The sequence below is a fragment of the Dromiciops gliroides genome, chromosome 4 (assembly GCF_019393635.1).
Source record: "Dromiciops gliroides isolate mDroGli1 chromosome 4, mDroGli1.pri, whole genome shotgun sequence".
Lineage (NCBI taxonomy): Eukaryota > Metazoa > Chordata > Mammalia > Microbiotheria > Microbiotheriidae > Dromiciops > Dromiciops gliroides.
In genome coordinates, this window is record NC_057864.1 from 461,507,761 (window position 1) to 461,532,149 (window position 24,389).

Here is a 24,389-nt window from a genome sequence, read left to right on the forward strand (position 1 = left end):
ATGCCCAAGGTCACATTCGGGTTTTTGGCTTCCAAACACCAGTGCTGGCTTCTATTGGGCTAGCAGCATGTTACAAACCCTGGATCTTTCTTCTTTTCTGGAGGCTGAGTCTCCCTATCTTGCTCAGACTGGAAGTACAGCAGCCACTCTTAGGCTTGATCCCATCACTGATCAGCACAAAGCCTTGGCTTCTTCCTCCCTACTTAGGTCCCCTGCCTCTCCTGGCTCACTACACTGGGACCCCACTTGGTGTGAACACCCACTCAGCATTAGGCCTGCTGAGCTCAGAACCCCCAAACTCAAGCAATCCACCAGCTCGGCCTCCCTGGTTGGAGGGACTATAGGCAAGGACACCTCACCCAGCTTTTGGGACCCTTTTTCAACTCCGCTCTCTCTCTTCCTTCTTGATCTTGCATGGATTTTTTTTTTTTTTTGGCCAAAAAATGTAAAGCTTTACCTCAGGAATTTTATCCTATGTTGTTCAGCCCAAAGCTCTAGAACAGAGTTGTCAAATATCTATAGGCTTCCTGAACCAAATTAAAATGTAATTGGGAAATAATGAAATAAGTAAAAATATAACAAAACACAGATAGTATTACATTTGAAAAACTAAGTCAATATGAGGTCCACAGGGATTTCTTTTTGGGGGGGGAGGAGGGTGGGACAATGGGGGAAAGTGACTTGCCCAGGGTCACAGAGCTAGTAAATGTCAAGTGTCTGAGGCCGGATTTGAACTCAGGTCCTCCTGAATCCAGGGCTGGCTCTTTATCTACTACACCACCTAGCTGCTTTGTGGGATCTTTTTTATGGATTAGAAACCTCTGTTTCTACTTGAGTTTGACATCTCTGCTCTACTTTGTCAAGACCTTTTGGAATCCTGACTTTGCTGTCTGGTGTGTTAGCCATCCCTTCCTGCTCGGCATCACCTGGTAATGGGATAAACAGACATCTGTGTCTTTATGTGTCGCTGATAAAATGTTAAACAGGACTGGGCCAAGCACAGATCCATGAGGCACCCCCTCCAGCCACAATGATATTTAACTATTAACAACTGCTCTTAGTCTGGCCATCTTTATCTAATTATCTAACTGTGTTATCATCTCTACATCTCACCACCTCCACAAGAATAAGAGATACTTTTATTAAAAGCTTTGCTAAAATCTAAGTAAATTATATCGAGCACTGCCCTCTTTTATTCATTTAATAGTCCTGTCAGAAAAGAAAATGAGGTTCGTTTGGCATGACCTGGCCTTAATGGAACCATGTTAGCTCTCCGTAATCATCAGTTCCCTTTTAAGATACTCACCAACCATCTTTTTAATAATGTTCTAGGATTTTTCTAGGAGTCAATCAAGCTCACAAGCCTATAATTTAAAGGCTCTGTTCTCTTCATTTTTTTTTTTTTGAAAATTAGGACATTTGCCTTTTGTGACTGGGGCAGATATATGGTGCAGTGGATAGAGAACCAGGCCTGGAGTGAGGAAGACCCAAGTTCAAATCCAGCCTCAGACATTTATTAGCTGTGTAACCCTGGGCAAGTCGCTTAGCCCTGTTTGCCTCAGTTCCTTATTTATGAAATGAGCTGGAGAAGAAAATGGCAAACTGTTCCAGTATCTTTGCCAAGAAACAGGTCACAAACAGGTCACAATTGAACAAAAATCTTGTGGCACCTTTCCCTTTTCCTTGATCTTGCAAATATCATTCGACAGAGGTTCAGCAATCATATCTGCCAGTTCTTTCAGTATTCAGGGATTTCATTACTAGGGAGCCAGGTGACTTGAACTCATCTAGGGCAGTTAGGTACCGCTTAAATATTTAATCTCATTTTTATTTATTTGTTTATTTATTTATTTATTTTAGTGAGGCAATTGGGGTTAAGCGACTTGCCCAGGGTCACACAGCTAGTAATTGTTAAGTGTCTGAGGCCGGATTTGAACTCAGGTACTCCTGAATCCAGGGCCAGTGCTCTATCCACTGCGTCATCTAGCTGCCCCTTAATCTCATTTTTAAGTGGAAGCAGCAATGGGTACAAAGAATAAAAATAAACACAATCTGCTTCTTAGTACTTGTTGAAAAGAGTAGAATTGAGGCTCATAACTATGTTCACGTGTGCCTCTTGTAAAAAATCTATAGTAAGTTCCATTCAAAAACACATCTTACAGAGGGAAGAGTTGTGAATTTTATATGACAGCATTAAAAATAAATTCTAAATGACAGTGCTTAAATCTTTAAACATTTCTTCAGAACATCTTCAACAATAGCAAAAAAAACACCCCCCAAACCATCACTAGTATTCAGCATTTGAAGGCCTATCTTTTTAAAGAAACTACAAAATGTTCCAAAGCCTAAATATGTTTTTTCTCCACTCAAATGATGACAGTAGAAACATGACAGACAAGGAGTACATTTATTAAACTTCACATAACACATTTTCCCTTTTCCCCCTTCCCTCCCAACCCCCCCACCATCCCTTATGTCTAGGCACTAATATAACCTCCAGGGATCCAAATGTACAAAGCCCCCACATCTTTAACTGTTGCTCCAGAATGATCACAGAGTATTTTGCTTTAGCCAAAAACACCGATCCGATCTCCAAGTTCCAAATCAAAATTATGCCTAGATTTTAGATACAGCCTATCTACAGCATCACATAAACTAACACAATTTTTAAAGTTGCTTTCTGTGGTTGTGGTGGTCAGTTTTTCAGTGGAGAAGAAAAACACCCCCATTTCCACTCCTGAACTCAAATAGCATTTCAGCATTAGCACCATCATTATATAGTATGTGTGTATAATTTGTATGTGTGTGTATCAAGAACATCCACATACCAATATGTATGTGAACATTATACCCAGCCTTTGTTCTGCAAGCATCCTCAAAGACATGCTTATTCATTTACAAAGGCTGTCTAAAACACATTTTACTACACGAATAACACGACAAAAAATATTCTAAGTTAAAGACAGTTCTAGTTACAATATCATCTTTTATCCTATATATTTATCTATGGGAACAATGACATACTCTCTCTCTCCTTTCACTCTGATATGTTGAGAAAATAAACACCATGCCTTTAAAAGAAAATATGTTCTGGAGTACAGGATGAATCTTGAAAGTGTGCTGTTTTTTTTAAAAATATTTCCCTCAACAAATAAAAAAAATTGATTTTTTTTCCTCCCATCCCCTCACCCCCAGAGATGGTATAAAATATCTCATTTTAAATAGTCTGCTTATAGCAAAGTTGGGTTGTGGACCCCCAATTTGGCAATCTCCTGAAACCTATGGATCCTTTCTCAGAAGAATTAAAAAAAAAAAAAGCTCAAAGGAAAGAAATGCTAAGTTTGAGGTTGGTGAGAATAACGATATAATTTTTTCCTACCCAAGTTTATTAACGCCCTGAAATCTATCCATTGACCTCTTGAAAGTCTGGATCCCAGGTTAAAGACTCCTGGCTCATAGCAAAGTTACCATAAATGAATTGGTACTATTGACAAATGATCACCTTTTAACAAAAATAGACATTGATAAGGCCAAGGGAAGAAATCTTAACTTTGAAATCTCAACAAATCTAATCTATAACTTGTACTGTGACATGTAAATTGCCAAACTTGGAAATGTTTGTTGCTTAAAAGATCTATCGCCCCGCAAAAGTATAAGAAGTGCAAGCTGGTTTTTGCTGTTTTATAGTTTTCTCTATAAGCCTAAATCACAGCATCTATCTGAAACAAATGTCCTCCTGTAAAAGTCTGAAAAAGAGAAAAAAAGAGCAGAGAGCCTCATCTCACCATCTCCCACCAGAATAGAAAAGGGAACAGACGGAGCCTTTCAATTTGACAGTGCCAAAGGAGCAGTAGCTTCCTAACTTTGTGTCAAGTTCACAAGAAAAATGAAAAAGCACATGAAACAGATGGTGGTGGGGGAAGGGAACGGCTATCTTATCAGGTGGTTAATGAAACTAAATATATAACCAGAACTACAATTACACTGAAGTATATAGCAAGTGGGTTAAAAAAAAAAAAGCATTTTTTCTTTAATTTTAATGGAAGCACAGTTATTCACCCTAAGTTCTCCTTTAACCCAATTTCTCAAATAGTATCAACTTTTGGAAAAGAAAAATCTATTTCTGGAAATCCCTTAAGAGTGAAACTTAAAAAAAAAAAAAAGGAAAGGAAAGGAAACAACCTAAGATGTCTCCACTCCCTCCCCCCACCCCATATACTTTCATATAGATGGGCCAATAAAACCCCATAATGAAACCCTATGACAGAAAAAGATAAGAATCACATTCTAAGAAGTTAAGTACATCAAACTTAAGGACATGAAGTTTGTTAAGTGCATTAAGCTTGAACAGAGCAGCCAGTTCAAATTTTAGTTGACCTTCAAAAAGATCTCATCAAAGTCAACATTTTCATTTGTCTTTTCAATTAAAATGATTTTTAAAACGTTTAAGGAATTCACAAGCAACAGCACACCTAGTTCCAGAATAATTCTAGAGCTCAACCATTTCTGCTGTCCTTGGACTGCTTCAGCAAGTCTATAGCCTCTTTTTCAGAATGATTTAAATGCATAACATACATAGAATTACAAAGGAAACCAATCATCCCTTTTCCCTTTCCAAATTCAGTCCCCACCCCTAAAAAATTTATTCATAAATCCATTGGGGGGGGGCATAGATTTCAGTTTAAGAATCCTTCGTAACTTTATTATATAATTTATTTCAGTCCAAGATGGCAACGTGCAAGGATTGTAATCTTCAAGAGTCAGTTTTCTCCCAAACAACATAAGACTTCATGAATGAGGGAAGACACAGAATTTCTTTTGAGAATTTCAGGGGACAATAAAGCCAGCTCTGATGTTTTTCACAAAGCCAAGGCTCCAGATAAATACAGTTGCCCTGTGTAAAGTACTTCCCATTCTGTTTCAATCCTTTCACCAAAAGGTCAGGAATCAGTCTGAGAAATGCCCAAGTAGCATCTTCTTCTGGAGATGAAGGGATAGGAACAGTTGTCAGACTATTCATCATATAATCAAACACTCCCTCTTCTTTGGTGTCATCCCCTTCAGTACTAGAAGACAGTCTTCTTTGGGAAACCGGTGGTGTTCTCTTTTAAGACTAAGACAACTCCACAGGTCTTACATTTGTATTTCTTCCACTCATAAGTCACCATTTGGTAAATCTCTACCATCCTGATCATATTAGGTTCCAGTCTGACTATTTGACATGACATACTAACATCTTCACCTGCAGAATCCGTATTTCTTTCCCAGGGTTATCTTCCATCCAATCTTCCTTATGGTTCCAAGCCACTCTGCCAAACAGTGCCAATGAGCACAAAATATTCCCAAACTGCTTTGAACACAGGACTTCAGAGTTCAAGTGAATCTTCATCAAAACTGGGTGTCCATCAGTTGTGGTCCAATGGTCATTAAACAATGGCTGTTGATCACTTTCACCTTCCAATACCGCCATGACAGTTCTCCCATTCCCTTGTTCAGTAGGTTGTCAATTTCTTCTCTTCCTTTCATGTCACAGCTGTAACTCCACACATCCACCCACAGGAATCTACGTGACTAGATCCTCAAATTGTCAACACTGCCATTATTTTGTTCATGTAGGTCACTAAATAACCAGTCTTCCTAGGTATGGATTATATTACCATCTGCTCTTCCAAGTGGCCTCTCCATCAGTTTTTGCATCAAGCTTGACGTTGAGGGAGTGATCATGCTGCCACCACAGTGAAGAGCCCAGTGCCATGCCCAGAGGATCTGACCAATACCACTTCTGTACACTCAAGAGGCTTGGCCTTAATTTCCCCGGCTATAGAATGAGGGGCTTAGCTAGATGATTTATTCAGGTCTGTCATGACAGAAATTAAGGTAGACTATCTCCACTCTTAATCTACAATCTGTGATCCTTACAGTAGAAGCAAGCAGCTGTTTGGTCAGGAATTAGTCATCTGATAAGCATTTACTTACTATAAGCCAGGCACTAAAGAAAGGCAAAGAATACCATCCCCGCTCTTAAGGAGCTCACACACTAATGGAGGAGATAACATGCAAATGACCCTGTAGATACAAGGCAGATTTATAATAAATGGGAGGTAACCTCAGACTGGGGATTACCAAAGCCGAATGTTGGAAAGGCTATCAGATGACATCACTGTATTGGGTATTTTCTGGGAATGCTTTTACATTAAGGGGGATGGAGGGTGAGAAAGGCATTCCCCAAAATGACTGATATTAAAAACAAAAGGCACCAACGCACCTTGTTTGAAAAAAAAAGGCAACAAGGGGTTCTCATTGTTTTTCCCTTGGGGCCGAGTCCTCCTAGAATTCGCCCCCTCCTCTTGCCAAAGGGGGTAGAATCCAAAATCCCTTCTTGTTCTCTCCTCATCTCTCCTACTCTTCAGTTCCTTAGGTAAGAGACCCCAGACCCAGAGACCCCTATAATAGGTATTACTTAGCCCAAGTATGATTCATTTACATTTCAGGTCAGAGGTACTTAATCTGGAATCCATGGATGGATTTCAATGGGGGTCCATGAACTTATATGGAAAAATCTTCTGATAACTGAATTTCGATGGAAGTGGTTTCCTTTGCAGTTCTATTTGTTATATTTTATACATTTGAAAGCATTATTCTGACAAAGGGTTTCACCAGACTGTGCCAAAGGGTCCATGATTCAAGAAGGGTTAAGGACCATGATTTTAGGCAGACTTCCAGGCTGACCACCTCTGAAGTAATCGACCTTCCTCTTCACTCCTACCCCTCTGTATCCTGCAGAGGGGGTTTGTTAGAAGGATTTAAAGTCTCATAATTTCAGCAGAAGAGAAAGTATGGAGGTTGTGGCTGGAGGTGGGGAGGAGGAGCCTTGGGGTGCTATCATGCAGCTGACATGGTGAAGAGCCCAGTACCATACCTGGAGGACATGACTGCTACTGCTTCTGAGCTATGAGCACAACTGTATGATACTGAAAATACCTGGTGCAAGGACTACCTCTGACACACACTAGCTCTGTGATCCTAGACAAGTCACTTAACTTCTCACTGCCCCCAAATAATTCTCTAAGACTCGAATTAAAGGGGTGTTATTCATTTGCATTGGGGGAAGGAGTTTCCAAGTCCCCACGCTGATGAAATTTTTAAAATTTTTAAAAAATGAAATAAAAAAAAAATAATTTTAATGAAATAGAAATCCATAGTACACCATCTCCCCTGCAAAAAAAATACAAAACCAAACCAAACGCCCAGCACCCTAGTATCTCTAATTTGATGATAGCCTCCTAAGTCATGAATACTTAACCTGGGAGTCCATTAACTTGATTTTAAAAATATTTTGATAACTCTATTTCAGGATAATTGATTTCCTTTTATAATCCCATGTCTTTTATTTTATCTATTTAAAAACATTCTTCTGAAAAGGGTCCATGGGCTTCCCCAGCCTGCTGCCCAAAGGGTCCAGCACACAGAGAAGGTTAAGGATTCTCTCCTAACTCCATGTTCACTGATCAGGGGTAAGTGTTTTCCTAAAACAAGGCGGGACTAACTCTGTTTTAATATCCAACCTAACTCAGGTACAACTTCACTTGGACTCTATTTAATAAAGTCACATGGTATGGATGAATGAACAAATAAATAAATGAAAAAAATTACTAAAAGAATCATTCAAAAACTCCCCAAACAAGTGTTCAACCTAAGTTCCATTTTTCTCCTCTGTTAAATGGGGAGAACTGTCCCACTTCGCTCACAGGACTATTGTGAGGTTCAAATGAGAACCTCAATTGAGAAAGGAGCTTGGAAAAGCTAGGCATGACATAAGACAGAAGTAACAGGTGCACTCATGCTGTTTCTAAGTCCTTCCTTCTTCCTTTCTTTCCTTCTTTCCTTCAGCTCTTGCTGCCCATGTCAATTTCTCTCTTTCCTTCCTTCGATCCCCCTCCTTGCAGGTGGGAGGGCATGAGGTAAAAAACCTGGCTTCTTCAGGGAGAAAACACACAGACACACACATACAAACGTTACAATGGAAAGAGCACTAAGTCTGACATCGGGCGGGCAGGCAGTCAGTCAGTCAGTCAGTCAACAAGCATTTATTAAGGGTCTGCTTTATGCCAGGCACTGTGAGAAGCCCTGGGGATAGAACAAAAGGCAAGAGACAGCTGGTTCTCTTCTTCTTTCCCTAGCACAGCGCTCTAGGCACACAAGACAGGTTCAATAAATACTTGTTTCCTGGTCTCTGACTGGATCGTTGATAAATGTTTGTGGAGCCAATGAATAAATAATGGACAAATATCGGCAACCAAATGTAGGGATGAAGTTGAAAACTCCCTCCCTAAACTGACCCCTCATGGCCAATGTGGCCCAAACCAAAGGCAGGCCCTTGGATGCTGCCCCGGCGCTCAGCTCAGCCGGGCGCATTGGTATGCAAAGGTGTCATCGATGATTCGTCCCAGCGAGGCCGGCATCCCAGAGCCTCCATCGTTGGCCAAGGGCTCTGCTCTCTTGGCTCCCAAGTCCTCGCTGGCTTCTTAGTTTTGTTTCTCATACTGCAAAAGGGAGACAGAACATGAGGAGGTGAGGCCGGCGTGACCAGAGCCAAAGAGGAGGGTTCCGCCCTGCAAGGCTCAAACCCCCTAATGTCCCGCTCCTGACCCCGCTCCCGGCTAAGAGCAAACATGCAGTGCCTCAGCACTGAGAATCTGTGTGGCCTAACCCTTAGGGCACTAGACTTGGAGTTTAGCAGACCTGGGTGTTCTGGGTTCAAATCCCACTTTAGACTTGTCATCTGGCCCTGTGCAAGGCGTTTCATAGCTCTCTGCCTCAGTTTCTTCATCTGTAAAATAAAAGTGTCAGTCTTGATGGTCTCCAAGGTCCCTTCCAGGTCTATGACCCTATGCCTCACCAACCTCTTGGAGCCTTAGTTTTCCCATTTCTAAGATGGGGATGTTACCTGCACTAAGTCTTACCTGACAGATCTGTGGTGAGGCCAAGTAAATGATGCCCCTCCCCTCCCCTCCCTCCCAATCCAGGCTGATTTATTATAATATGTGTATGTGCTGGCGCCCCAACAGATCGGGAGCTCCATGAGAGCAAGGATTCCTGTGCTGATGTCACTGCAGTCTTAGAGCCCAAGGGGAGGCCTGCAAGAGGAGAGACCGAGCACAGGCCTTCTCAAAATATCCTCTTCCTTCTTCCCCTTCCTTGTCTTATGCATCATCAGACAACAGCCTGTCTTGACACAGTAGTGTGGGCTCTCTCCCCTATGGTTTCCCTTCCTTCCCATATATTCTGTAGACAAAGGCAGCCTGGGAGACAATAAAAATAACCACCACCATGGAAGGTCACTGCTGTTATTATCCCCACTGAGGTAAACAGGTCACATAGCTAGTAAGGGTCTGAGCCTAGATCTGAACCCAGGTCTTCCTGATTCAAGGCCTAGCACCACCTAGCGGCCTTTATACAAGATTTTAAGGTCTGCGAAGAGCTCTGCCTTTCCAGTTGTCCTGATCTATACCTTGCCAATGGACGCAGATGGCTCTGGAGGAGAGAGTGAAGGAGGTGACTTTGCACAGCCCTGCCTCACTCAAATCCAATTCACTGCCAGTCATCGCCTCCTTGACATCATGGTCCTCTTTGAGAATGAAGGACAAACAATAACAACAACAACGATCCTCACAACAGCAACAGGAGGTAGGTGCAATTATTACCCCCATTTTACAGATAAGGAAACTGAGGCCAAGCCGGTTGCCCAGCCTTGCACAGCTAGTCACAGGGTCTGCAGCAGGACCCTGACTCTGGCCTTCTCATCTCCAAGTCAAGCCCTCCATCTACCGGCCACCAGGGCAAAAGGGCTGGGCTGGGGAACCCGAGCACTCAACTCTGGATCCCAGGCCTGCAACGTACTGCCTTGGGCAAGCACCCAAACTCTCGAGCTCTAAATCTCCTCCTCTATAAAACAAGAGGCCGGGACTAGAAGACTCTGGGTCTCTTGTAATAACCTTCCTGCTCACCGGGGCTCAGCTGGGGCCAGGCTGAAGGGGAAGACATCCCAGCACTGCAGGTCAGGGGTGACCCCTAGTGGCTGAGGAGATCTTGACTTGCCTTTGTCTCTCCAATCAATCCCCCCCCTTGTCGCTGCTAAAGCCATGGAACTCACCTTCTTCATGACCCAGTCAGCATCTTCAATCGCTCTTCGGATGATCTGTTGGATCCTCTCAGGGTTGTCCTCATCTGCATGGACTCGGAAGCTCTGGAGGGTGTGAGCACAAGAAGGAGTAACTGAGCTGAATTCATGAAGACGGCTGATTTGTCATAGATTTGGGTTTTGTGGGCATTAAAGGGGAGGGGAGGCGTTTAGTCCAGACTTCAAACTGAATCAGTACGGGGAACCATAGAACCTCTGGATGCCAATCCAGCATCTCAACTCTACGACAGAGATACAGAGAGTTAGCCATGAAAGCAAGGCTCCATGAGCTGGTCCTTGTGCCTGAAAATCAGGCCAGACTGAAAGGAAATTAGACGGCCGGCCCAAGAGACCTTTTAGGGCCTATTTCCTTTTCGTTTCACTTCAACAGGTTTTTGTTATAGAAGACAAGGACAGGGAAAGGGGAGCACTAGGGAATATAGTCAGACTCAAAAGGAAGCTACACGTCTCCAATCCCTTGATAATTCATGCTCGCTTTGCTATCTCATGATAATTAGTAATAATAATCATACGGGATCTCCCGTTCCTTCAGCCCACAGTACAATACAGAAAAATTCCTTGGGCTACAAAGTGCTGACTTACTCCCAACCTGGACTGATGAGTGGCCTTCCCTTTGCAAGGTAAAGCTGTACACTGGAAGGGGTGTCGGGAAGGCCTGGGTTCAAATTCTGCCTCTGACCATGGGTAAAGTCATTCAATTCCGGTGAGCCTCAGTACCCTCACCTATCGCACAGGGCTGCTGTGAGGCTCAGATTAGATTTGTAAGCTCTAAATACAAGCTACATAGATGTAATTAAAATTATTGTTATTATTATTGAATGTGGAATCATGTAATTAAAAATAAACTTTGTGTGGGTGCCAATGAGGCAGGAGAAGAGAAGTGCTACCGCAGTGCTCAGATAATAAGATAGGGACTTAAAGAAGTGGGGGAGACATAACCAAAAAAAGACTGAGTGTATCAAAAGACCACTGGACTTCAAGTCTGGGGCTGCCATGTGGCCATGACAGCTTATGTTCATCACCCTACCCCAAAGGGCCTCACAGCTGCTCCTGTGCAGAGCACTCCCCCCTTCCCCCCCCCCCCCGCCCCCGGGCCCTCCACAGGCAGCTTCAGTGAAGTGCCAGCAATTCCTCAGTAAGCATTTTCAGGACCAGAAATCTGGAGACCCCAACACTAGTATCAGGTCTGCAGAATGAAGATGCTGAACTAGAGAAGAACAGCTAGCATTTATATAGCACACAGCTATGCACCAGGCACCGTGCTTTAGAGCTGTTAACTCCTGTGGTCCTCACAACAACCCTAGGGGGTAGGTGTTATTATTATCCCCATTCTATAGTTAAGAAAATGAGGCAAACAAGGTTAAGTGACTTGCCCAGGGTCACACAAGTCTAAGTGTCTGAGATAGGTTTTGAATTCAGATCCTCCTGACTCCAGGCCTAGAGTTCTATCCAGTGTGTCCCCTAGAAGTTGCCTGAGGTCCCTTGTAACTGATATTCTATGTCAATGGATCACAGACTATTTCCTTTAAGAGACGGCACAGTAGGGCAGCTAGGTGGTGCAGTGGATAAAGCGCCGGCCCTGAATTCAGGAGGACCTGAGTTCAAATCCAGCCTCAGACACTTGACACTTACTAGCTGTGTGACCCTGGGCAAATCACTTAACCCTCATTGCCCCACCCAAAAAAAAAAAGAGAGAGAGAGAGATGGCACAGTGGAAAAAAGAAAATTAATTTAACTTAATTTAATTTTAAAAAGAGATGGTGGGACAGCTAGGTGGCGCAGTGGATAGAGCATGGTCCTGGAGTCAAGAGGACCTGAGTTCAAATCCGGCCTCAGACACTTAACACTTACTAGCTGTGTGACCCTGGGCAAGTCACTTAACTCCAATTGCCTCACCAAAAAAAAAAAAAGAGAGAGAGAGAGAGAGAGAGATGGTACAGTGAGCAGAGCACTAGACTTGGCTTCAGGAAGACCTGAGTTCAAATCTGGCTGGTAGAGAATTTGTTGAAAGTCCCACCATTGAACAAAAAGGGTCAAAGTGAAAAATACTATCAGGGAGGGAACAGAGTGGTTCTAGGGTCAGCAAACTCCAGAATCTGGGCTCACAGCTTCCTGGAAGAACCAGAAGAAATTACTTTCTGCCCCAGGCCCTGGGATTGAATCCTATCTCTGATACTAGCTGCGTGACCTGGGCAAATCATTTAACCTCTGTGTGCCTCAGTTTCTTCATCTGTAAAAGGAAGGGGCTAGTCAGAGTGTCTCCTTCTGACTCAAAATCCATGATCCTGTAATCAACTTCCTTCTCCAAGAACACGGAATGACCACACGAATCCACAGTGAGTAAGCCTAGACCAACACGGACTCCAGGGCACTCTCTAAACAGGCCACTCCACATAAGCACTGAACAAGGGAGGGCAGTGCTGCAGATAGCGTACAAAACCTTCTGGCTTTCAAGTTTGGCTGGGGTGGCTGGTTTTTGGAGCAGCAGCAGGAGCTGCAGAGGCGTGATTTCCTGACTGTGACTGCCTTTGGCTGGCACTAAAATGAGTCGGCATTTCCCAAGCTCCCCCCAACTGCTGGAAAAGGGAACATTCAGGAAAGCTGGGAAGACTGCTGGAAGTCAAACGCTCTTGGCAGTGAAAGACAGCACAGTCTATTAAGCACTGGCTGTATACAGATCAAGCCATCCACAAGCATTTATGAAGTACCCACTGTGCCAGGCACCCGGCCCAGCCTTCATGGGCATGGGGCTGACACTCTATCAGAAGGCAACACATGCCTGCCTACGTCCTACACATTCAGACAAAGCCTGCACCAAGGGGGGGGGGGGCACCTGATGTTAGAGAAGGCACCCGAGCTGAGCTCTGCAGGCAGCTCGGAGGCAGAAGGGAGGGGTCAGTGCCATGGGGATCGAGAGCGGGAAGGCCTGGCTGCCCAGAGCTGGCTGGGGGCTGGATGAGGTGGGCCAGAGAGAGGCCACACCTGGCCTCGGGGCCCTTCTCCCACCTGCCTGATGGCATGCTTATAGTGCTCCTGGATGTTCTTGGCCGGTAGCTGGCGGCAGCAGCGCAGTAGGTAACGATACAGCTGCAGCGGCTTCTGAACTGACTCGGCGCCCGGCAAGGGGCCCATCAGCATCACCTTCTTCCCCTAGAGAGGACAGGAGAGAGGACCTGAGGTGAGGGAGAGGGGGAAGGGAATGATTATTAAGTACCTGCCATGGGCCAGTGCCACCCACTGTGCTAAAGCACTTTACAGATCTTCTCTAGTTTAATCCTCACAACCACAGGAGGTGCTGGTAGGACCCCCTTTTTACAGATGAAGAAACTGAGGCAGAGAGAGGTTAAGTGACTTGTCCAGGGTCACACAGCATCTGGGGCTAGATTTGAACTCAGGTCTTCCTGACTTCAGGTCACATGTTTATCCACGGGACTCCTAAGCTGCCAGCATGGTGGAGGGGTAAGAGCCCCAATATGGATTACAGGCTCAGCTCTACCATTACCAGCCATGTGACCTTGGACAAGTCTTTTCACTTCCCCATCACCACCACCACTTGTTGTTTCTTCTCATCTGTGAACTGGTGGGGTTGGATCACAAGACCAGGGAAGAGTCAAAATTTGGAGTCTCTTAAGTCTCTTACGCTCTGTGGTGTCATAGGCTATGACTGGGCCAGAGACCGCAGGTTAAAAGCCACCTCCTTGATACAACTTTCTGGTGGCCTTGGGTCATGCTCACTTGGCTTCCTGGTCACCTATGGGCATAAAAAGGAATCTCTGGAGTTGGGGCTGCTGACCTGGCTGATGTCCCAAGGCAGAAGGAGAAAGGATTTCCACAAGGGGAAAGGGGAGGATGTATAATGTTGTCTAGCCCTGCTTTTATCAACTACCGGATGGGCCAGGAGTGTCTCACTTCATTCCAATACTGGACTCAAGGGACAAGGGGGCTGGCCTAAGTCAGGCTCAGCCCACACCATTTGTACAATGAGGGGGTGGCTTGGCTATCTCTAAGATCTCTTCCAGCCTTAACCCTGCAGGGAGCAGAGGATCACAGACTTGGAGCTGGGAAGGCCTTCAGAAGTCACCAAGTCCATCCCAAATCATTTTACAGGTGGATAAACTGAGGCTCAAACTAACTGAATTGTCCAAGGTCACACATTTAGTAAGTGGGGCACTAGGTGGCACTGCAGTGAACAGAGTGCCCAGTCAGCAAGACCTGAGTTCATATCCTGCCTCAGACACATCCTGGCTGTGTGACCCTGGGCAAGTCACTTAACCTGTTTGCCTTGATTTCCTCATCTGTAATATAGGAATAATAAAAGCTGCCCCTCCCATCCCCAGGACTGTTGTGAGGATTAAATACAATTGTAGAGCACTTAGCACATAGTAGGCACTATGTGAATGGTACCTATCGTTATCATCATTATTATTGGTCTCTGTATAGTTCTCATCAGATAGTTTTCTAAATAACACCTAGCACATAGTGCAAGGCACACCGTAGGGGCTATATAAATGTTTATTGATTGTCTACTGCTGCCAAAAATATAAGGGGAGAAAAGCCATCTTCTCTCTCACCTTCCTATTTCTTCCTCAAAAAAAAAAAAAAAAAAAGGCTTCTCCCCTAGAAAAGAACTAATGAGAGGAAGTGAGAGAGGCAGGAGAGAGAAAAGAATGCGCTTCAGGACCGTCCTTGGCCACTCTCCAAGGTGGTCACCATGAAGGCAAGGTGAGAATGTGGATGATTCAACAACTATTTAACAATAACAACAACTCAAAGAGATGTCCTGCTCTTGGCACGTGTCTCAGCAAGATCTTTCTGCCCCAAAGTGGGGTGCACTCAGGACTCCATGCAGGACAGGGGAGAGGGTGAGCAACATGATACAGCGCCTTAAAGTCTGCAAAACACTTAACAGACACCATCTCTTTTGTGCCCCACAACCACCTTGGGAGCGAGCCAGTGGCTACATGTCTAATCTCCATTTCTAGATGGAAATTGAGCCTCAGGGAAATAAAGTGTTTCCTTCATGACAACAGAGACAGTAGGATCATAGATTTTAGGCCTGGAAGGAAACTCAGAGTTTTTCAAAAGTCCAACCCCCTCCTTTTAGAGATGGAGAGGCTGAGGCCCAGAGAGTGTCCAGTCCACAGTCCCTCGGATAGGAGGATCAGAAATTAAAAGCTGGAAGGTAACTTGGAGGTCACTAAGTCAATGATCTTCATTTTACACATGAGGAAACTGAGGCCCGCAGAGAGCAAGTAACTCAGCCAGCCAGTGTCAGAGAGAAGACTGGAACCCAGGTCTCCTTGACGCAAGTTCAGTGTTCTAACATGAAGCTGCACTATCCACCAGACCACACCAGTCAGGAAGTAATTTGTGAACAGGGAAACTAAACCCTCAGTCTAGGGATAGCTGAGTCTAGTGATTGTTATTAACAATAATAACAAATAATAATAGAATTCATTTCCTCATAACAAATCATTAGATCATTAATCTCACAGCTTTTAAAAAAGAGTCTTATTTTCAGCTCTCCTCAGGACTCTTAAGAGAAAATTCTAGCAGGAGATACAGAAAATTGTGAAATGTCAATAACTATATGGAAGCATTTCGGGGAACCCCCCCCCAAATTTCTTTCCCATTTAATTACTATTCTATCTTCCCATCCCATGAGAATGATTTTATCTATTTTATTTTGGTTTTGGTTTTTTTGTGGGGCAATGAGGGTTAAGTGACTTGCCCAGGGTCACACAGCTAGTAAGTGTCAAGTGTCTGAGGCCAGATTTGAACTCAGGAACTCCTGAATCCCAGGCCGGTGCTTTATCCACTACGCCACCTAGCTGCCCGATTTTATCTATTTTAAAGAGCAAGAAATTAAAGGCCAGATATTAAGTGACTGTGCAGATGGTGGCAGAAAAGAAGCAAGATCTCAGTCTAACGCACAGCTTTAAATTAAGGGGGAAAGTCTAGGGATTGTTTTTTCCGATTTTATATAACATTCAGAGACCTTTAAAACCACCTACACCAAAAGTAATTTTTTGTTCTCCCAGAATTCAATTTTTAAAACATTTATTATATGCCAACTATGTGCCAGGTACTATTCTAGGATGTAGTGAATAAATGAAGGGAGGAGGAAGGAAAAAAGGGAAACAAGAAGGGAGGAAAGGAGTGAGTGAGGAAGGGAAGAAGGGAGGGAGGGAGGGAGGAAGGAAGGGAGGGAGGGAAGGAGGGAGGAAGGAAGGAAGGGAGGGAGGAAGGGAGGGAGGAAGGGAGGGAGGAAGGGAGGAAAGAAGGAAGGAAGGAAGGAAGGAAGGAAGGAAGGAAGGAAGGAAGGAAGGAAGGAAGGAAGGAAGGAAGGAAGGAAGGAGGGAGGGAGGGGAAGAAGAAAGGAAAAGGAGGAAAGTAAGCAGGAAGAAGAGAGAGGGAGGGAGGAAAGAAGACTGTACATAACCCAATTCACTCCCAGATCAAGACATCACTCATGACATCATGCTGTCATTGGTCCTCTTGGATAAGGAAGTATAAAGGATGAAGACCCTAATATAAGGCCCCACAGATGGGGAGGGAAGTTTGTTCTGAAAAGGCCTGGGGAAGGTGAGGGAAAGAAGGCAAACCCCAAAACAAAGCCTTCTCTGTCTTCAGGGAATTTACATTTTCTAGAATATACTCATCCACACAACAAATGGACCGACAGACTTTGCTGGAGCTGCTACCTCACTGGGTGCTCTTGGGCTCTCTGTTTCAAAGCTTCGCCCACTCCTGGCTGCCCAGAAGAAACTTCTCCCCCAGGGCTACCTCTCCTGGGCCACCCTAACCCCATCCCCAATGCTCCACTCTGTTCCCATTCTCTGGCCTGGACGTGCCCTGCCTCCCAGTCTGCTCCCCAACCCCCAAATTCCAGTTCTGAAACCACAAACCACGGTTCAAGTCAAGTCAGTCATTATTCCTGATTAAGGCACATCAATTTCCTCCCCAAAGACACTCCCCATTATCCCTGTAACTTCCTCAAGCAAAAGTGGCCCTCCCTGAGCACTTCCAGGTGCCTTCTCCCCAAGAGAATGTCATTTCCTTGAGGCAGGGACTGTCTGCTTTTGTCCGCAATATGTATTTCAAAAATGCTTTTCCATTCATTTGTTCAGTCATACAATACGACAAGGATTCTTAAACAAGGGTCTGCTAACTCTTTTAAAATATTTAATAAAATAAAATGTGTTATTGAAACTAAATTCATTAATAAAAATCATTTCATTTCAGTATTTCCACATAACTCATTGCCTCTGCAATCTTCTGGTTTTATGTTACCCATTTAAGAACATCATTCTGAGGAGTCCAGAGCTGTCACCCAACTTTGAGAAAGATCAGAGACATAACACAGGTCAAGAGCTCTGGCTCTGTGGATGGCCGCAGCCTTTCCAGCCCTCAGGACCTAGCTCTGACATTAGTCCTATAAATCCAGTTCCTTAATGGCCATGAGTGGTGATAACTCAAAGGAAAATGCATGAAGGAGGATGGAATTAATTCAGTTCTCATAGCTATTAATCAAAAAATCAGCAATCAGTTATTAGCTTTCAACGTGATGGGGCAGGGATTTACCACAGGCCAGACCTCAACCTTCAGCCTTCAAGGGCTGCCCCAAAGGCATGCTGTGCCCCACCCAAAGACCACCGCCAACTTTTTCATGAAGTGGCCTGCAAGACGGTAGTGGCAGGTCTACTCTTGCCACGTAAAGTGCTAATCAAATATTGTAAATTGCTAGTCACGTAACAGATGGCTACCATCTGCAGCATTTGGAGAGAGTGCAACCCAAAGATGTTAGCAATCCTTAGTAACCAACTCAGCAAATATGGGTGGGAGGTTATTTTAGTCTCAATTATAATACTTAGTCACAGTCAATAATACCCAGGAGCTGATCCATGTGGGTTCACTTAAAGATCGGAATGAAAAAAGAAAAAAAAAATGCTAATTTTATTTAACATGTGGGTATGTGATGAGCTAAGTAGCCCTGGATGATAGCACATCACTCCCCAAACCATAACCTAAAATTACAGTAGTCTTCCTACTCTTCCAAGACAGTCGCACAACCAACTCTGACTTATTTAGAGGATAAAAGGACTTATAACTAGGACAGGACAACTACTACTCTGCCCTAGGGCACCAAAATGTAGAGGGTGCTGGCTGTTCTTCTCCAGGAGGACAGAGACAGCTGAATTTCGCACCTCGTTACCCAAAATAAGTAAAATGTGAAACTATCAGGAAGCCCAGATTCATTCCCTGGTGAGTAAGCAGCTGCTCCCCAAGGGAGAGCTCCTTCGGGTCTTAAAGCTGATTCATAGCTTCTAAGCTCTAGAGACTGGCTAGTTCAAACCTCTCACTTTACCGATGAGGAAACTGAGGCCCAGGGAGGTTAAGTGACTTGCCTGAGGTCACACAGGTAATGTGTCAGAGGTGGGATTGGAACCCAGGTCCTCTGACTCCAGTATTCTGTGTTCTCTGTCCCAAACGAAATCTGTCTTAAAAGTTAATTTGAGAGCAGTTGTCACCTGGGATGTAAATGATGAAGCTTGGCCTGAAAAACAAACAAGCCGGCAGCTCATCTATGGTCTATCCAGCCCCTTTCTACCTTCAATGTCTTTCTCCCCTACTACCCTCTACTAGAGCCAGAAGGCTTGGTGGGAGAGAATGTGGGGATTAGCCAAAGATTGGAGCCCAATGACTGGACCTGTCTATTTACCCAGGAGAAAAGAAATGAGACCACAAATCTGTCCTCATCACAGGATCCTAAGTACAGAGCCAGCAGGAATCCTGGCACCCATCTGGCCCAACCTCTACAGTACAGAGATAAAAACCAAAGAGGAAATGATCTACCCAAGGTCACACAGTAGTAAGGAGAAAAGGCAGGATTTGAATCCATATTCTGTGATTCCAGGGCCATCCTTCTCTCTACAGCACCATACTACTTTTCTCTTCTCTTTCTGGAGAAGGATTGAATGTTAAATCAATCCAAGGGAATTTAATCCACTAGGGAATTTAAGGGCTCCCAAATCAGAAGCCATGAAGCTTTCCAATCACCATTCCTCTCTCGTGGCAGGAACTCTAAGTGGAGAGTAATGGTACCCAAGGCCTAGAAGGGGAAGAGTGAGTGTGAACACAGCAGCATGGAGGAGTGGGGAGAGGGGAGGGGAAGTGGGAGGAGGGCTGGATTCTAAGTCAGAGGACCTAGCCCTGTGTGAAGTTGGACAGGAGGTTTTACCTCTTCTGAGCCTCAGTTTCCTCATCTGTAAAATGAGGGGTCGGTCTAGATGCCCTCTAGGGTTCCTTCCAACTCTCAATATCTGATCCTCCAATAGGACGAGCACTCACCGCTTAACCCAATCTAGAAACCAAGGAAAACCTTGCTACCGGCATCCTTGGAGCTGGCTGCACAGCAGACCCCTTTGGGAAAGCCACTCTGTGCCCAGAATCTGCCCTTAGCTCGTCTACTCCACAATTCTCTTACTTAGTTTACCTTTCTAGTGTTATGGGCCCATAGCATCCCAGAAGTTCTATGGGGCACATCAAAGAACCTTCTCCTTGAGAAACTAAACCAGAGGACAGACATGCCTAGAGTGGAACCAGATCGGACTGAGCTAGCTCCGGGACCCCCACCCTTCATTCTAGTCTCCCTCAATCCTGGGGAGATAAGATTAGGTGTGGCTGCTTCCTTTGTGTCCTGAGGAGATGGCTTGAGAGATCTGCAGCCACCCCTCACCCAACTCCTCCAGCTACCACCAGTGGGGGATGGTCCTCCCTCACTAAAGGAACTTTCCAGTCAGATGGTCACCCCCATCAGTCCTCTACAAAAATACCTGCCAGTCTCCTGCTCAAGGAGAATGGTATCTCAGAGCCACTCTCTGTGCCATGCCTTTCTCCCCAGGAGAAGTCTAAGGATTTCTTTCATGGTTTCCCTTCCCTTTCCCTTCCTCAGCCCCGAAATAAACTACCATCTTATTCCAGTTGCTTTTGTGTGTAAGGGGGTGTAATTCTTTAAAGAGGAATTCAATTCCTAAGGACCCCAAACCCCCTACCCCATTTTCTTCAAGACACCAGGAAAAGGCTTTAAGCAAGGTAAACTGGACCAGAGGAGTCTGGGTAGAGTGACATCAACACCTCCTCTAGGCTCCTGGAAAGCAGAGCCTGTTAGATTTTTCCCTTTGTTTCGGCAGCTCCCAGCACAGGCCTTAGCACGTTTCTGTTTTGCACTAGACTCAGGATTTCAATTGATGCAGGGAACCAGCCTCTGGGATGAAAGCAGTTGTCAATCAGTCAATAAACAGTTGTGAGGCACCTACTATTTGCCAGTCACTATGCTAAGTCGGTCCCTACTCTCAAGAGAGATACAGTTTCCTGGTGCATTGGTGGTTGCTGATTTGAATGCCACCCCTTCTCCGGACCATTGACGGGGTCATAGCGCTACAAAGTGTCAGAGGCAAAATCTAAACCCTGGTGGAAGTCCAAGGCTGCCTGTCTGCCACACTCGAGAACACTGACCTCCACAAAGTCCTTGGTGGACGGACCCTGTCCTGGATTTTCATGCAGTTGGAAAAAAGGATTGAGGGTGAAGGCTGAAAATGATTTTTTTTTTAAATGGGGCGCCTGAGGCCTAGAGCCTTCAACTCAATTTCACGTTTAATTCATTTTCCCAGGCATCCACGAAATCCTACACCAGGAGCCAAGGTTACAAGTCCTGGCAAGGTCAAAGATCGAGGCCCTAAGGTCGCGTACACTGGAAAGCGTAGAGACCCTGGAGTCCAGGGGCCTGGGTTCGAATTTTGTCTGCGATATTCACTACCCCTGCGATCTTGGGCGTCACGTCATCTCCCTGGGCGTCAGTTTCCCCATCTATCAAACAAAGGCCCAGGCCCTCTGTGTGATCCCTAGCTCTACGACTGCACGCGATGCGCACCGGGAGGCCGTCCCGGAGTGGGGCAGGAAGGCGCCGCAGGCCCACAGAGCGTACTCCAAAGGGCCTGGTCAATATCACCAAAGGGAGCGCCAAGCGGGCGGCGCGGCGCGTGCGCGCGACGGGAGGGCCGGGTTCCCCCCTCCCCCCACAGGGATTCGCTCCCGCTCCGGGCCCCGGCTCTGACCTAGCTCCACGGGTGGGCGACGCCGCGTTCTATTTCGGAACGTCGGCCCGGAGGCGGTGGCGACGGCGGCGGCGGCAGCGGCGGCGGCAACAACGGCTACAGGGACTGCGGCAGAGGGGCGAGACCGCGTCTGCGCACACGGGCGCTGGCGCTGGCGCGTGCGGGCGCGCGCCGGAGTGTCGTGCGCGCGAGAGCTGGGGCTCGCTCCAGCTTGGAGAGTGGAGAGACGGAGACACGTGCGCTGCCGCGAGCGCCCTCTGCCGGCCGCGCACTGAAACCGTGGCACTGTGTTGTTAGCAGCCAGGGCTCCGAGGACATGTCAATCAAATCTGGAGCTACGAGGGGTGTGAGGGTGGAACACGCCCCAGGGACCCCTCACCAGCCTGCCCAACCGTTCAATTTCACCTCCTTATTACATCCCCAAGCTCTCCCTTTCCCAGCTTCTCCCCTCCAAATTCTCCCATTCCTTTCCCACTAACGTTTCCCCACCAACTTCTCCACATACCCTAGTTCCCTTTATAATAAGCACACCCATAAAGCATGCCCCAGTTATGCCCCCCAACTTCTCCCACCGATTTTACTTTCCCTCGCTTTCCCTTGCCAATATATTCCCTAGTTTCCCTCGAACGAACTTCCTCCTGCTCCCCCCACCCCGCCCCACCACCACCAGTTTTCTAGTCCCAGTTCTCCCCATCAAATTCTACTACGCCCATTTTCCATTCCCACCATATTCCGGATCTCCCTCCCCACCCATTTCTCGTGAGTCCATTAACACCTAACCAAATACCTTCGTTTCCTCTCCACCAACTTCTCTCCAAATCCCTGAGTTTCCTACATGGCAAGGGCATTTTATAGATAAAGCATGCCTTCGTTACTTCTCCCCACCAGTTTTTCTTTTCCCCAATATCCCCTGCCAACAAATGCCCTAGTCTCTTCCCTACAAACGTTCCCTCTCCCATTTCCCCATCGAATTCTCCACCAATTTCCCCTTCCTACTAACTTCTCCCTGTTTCTCATCCCCCAGCTTGCTAACAAATGCCCTTATTTCCATCCTATCAACACCCCCCTCCCTCCCTATCAAATTTTTCTCCACCAACTTTGTCTCCCCACCATATTCCCTGTTCCCTCCATACTAACTTCTTGCCCCCAATTCCTTTTTCCCAGTTTCTTTTGCCACTGAATTCCCCAGTTTTCTTCCTACTAACTTTTCCCTCTCCAAATTCCCTATTTGCCTCCCCACAAACTTCCATCATCTTTCCCCTTTCCCCCAATCAAATCCTTCCCAGCAAATTTCCTCCACACTAAATTCCCTCTCAGTCTTTGGACCTTACCACCAAAATGTCAAAGGTGTTAAAAAGCAGAGGCTTAGGGGCGGCTGGGTGGCGCAGTGGATAGAGCACCCGCCCTGGATTCAGGAGTACCTGAGTTCAAATCCGGCCTCAGACACTTAACACTTAACTAGCTGTGTGACCCTAGGCAAGTCACTTAACCCCAATTGCCTCACTTAAAAAAAAAAAAAAGAGCAGAAGCTTAGGGGCAGCTAGGTGTCGCAGTGGATAAAGCACCAGCCCTGGATTCAGGACTCCCTGAGTCCAAATCCCGCCCCAGACACTTGACACTTAACTAGCTATGTGACCCTAGGCAAGTCACTTAACCCTCATTGCCCTGCAAAAAAAAAAAAAAGCAAAGGCTTGTAAGCCCCAAACTCCTCCAAGGAACCCCATTTCTCCCAAGCTTCTTGTATTAAAGGGAATCCTATCCCCTGGATGGGCATCAGCCAAGGAAGGATTCCATACCTCTCCTCTAGTTTTGAGTCATTACATCAAATCACAGGCCCATCACACCTGTCCAAAGAATAACTACCACAGTAATGCATACGTGCTTCCTTTTAGACCCATCTATAATTATAATTGAGAGAAAGAATTGTGAGACTTCATCAGAGGCAGAACTGCTTCCACAACCACTCTCTGGAAAGAGCATAGTGCTATCTTATTAAAGAGGCCCTCCCCAGCTCACTAATGTTCAAAGCTAAAGTGCTTTTCTGAATTGATTTCAATACAAGTTTTATATCCTGAAAGAAATAAAGAGGAGGCTTTATGCTAAGACAAACCCAGTGCTCCATGATGCTGCAGATCTCTCTGTGATAGATGGATGAAAGAGAGCTGGGTTGTTAGCTCTGCTTCTCTTCACTTCTCTCTTCTCTAGGGTTATTTCAACCTACTTGAAAGGAAGAGCTACATTCTCCCCACAAGGCAGCTTCCCTTCCTTGCACACTTGAGTATGCTTTTAGTATGTTTTTACTAAAAGAGAAAAGCGGGGGGGGGGGGGGCAGCTAGATGGCGCAGTGGATAGAGCACCAGTACCTGAGTTCAAATCTGGCCTCAGACACTTAACACTTACTAGCTGTGTGACCCTGGGCAAGTCACTTAACCCCAATTGCCTCACTAAAAGAGAGAGAGAGAGAGAGAGAGAAGTGATTAGTCACAAGCCAGGCAGGCTGAGAAACCCAATCACCCCCTGGGCCACACGGTAGCACCAACAGTGTGTCCTGGAAGCACTGCTACACATTAAGAAGGAGTTAAAAGCCAAGAAATAGTAAGGTAGGATAAGTAGGCAGAGAAAGCAGAAGATCATTGAAAACTTCTTTGGGGGAAAGGTAAACCACAATACATCCTCAGAAGAAGATAATAACAGGGTCAAAGCTCCAACATCCAAAGCTTCCAAGAAAAATATGAACTGGTCTCAGGCCATGGAAGCTCTCAAAAGGGACTTTGAAGAGAAAGTAGGAGAGATAGAACGAAGATGTAGAGAAAGAGAGGAAGGAATGGAAACAGAAATGAGAGCAATGCAGGAGAGTCATGAGAAAAAAAGTCAACAGTTTGAAAAGCCAAATGGAAAAGGAGACTAAAAAACTGTCTGCTAAAAATAATTGTCTAAGAATTAGGATTGAACAAATGGAAGCTAGTGACCTTATGAGAAACCAAGACACAGTAAAGCAAATCCAATTGAATGAAAAAATAGAGGGCAATGTGAAATATCTCCTTGGAAAAACAGCTGACCTGGAAAAAAAA

At 45.5% G+C, this 24,389-nt stretch overlaps 1 protein-coding gene across 2 annotated transcripts; it reads right to left on the bottom strand.

The window, feature by feature from the left end:
• Positions 1–7,166: 7,166 nt before the first annotated feature.
• On the bottom strand, positions 7,167–21,477 carry LYRM9 (LYR motif containing 9). Of its 2 annotated transcripts, none has more exons than XM_043963484.1 (4): positions 21,319–21,477; positions 13,208–13,351; positions 10,154–10,246; positions 7,167–8,543 (listed from the first exon to the last, which is right to left on the bottom strand). In XM_043963484.1, exons 2-4 carry the CDS (start codon positions 13,337–13,339, stop codon positions 8,526–8,528), a joined length of 243 nt encoding a protein of 80 aa, XP_043819419.1. In that variant the 5' UTR covers positions 13,340–13,351; positions 21,319–21,477; the 3' UTR covers positions 7,167–8,525. The 2 variants fall into 2 exon arrangements, with proteins under 2 accessions (XP_043819419.1, XP_043819418.1); XM_043963483.1 differs by having other exon boundaries at positions 13,208–13,374.
• Between the last annotated feature and the right edge of the window lie 2,912 nt (positions 21,478–24,389).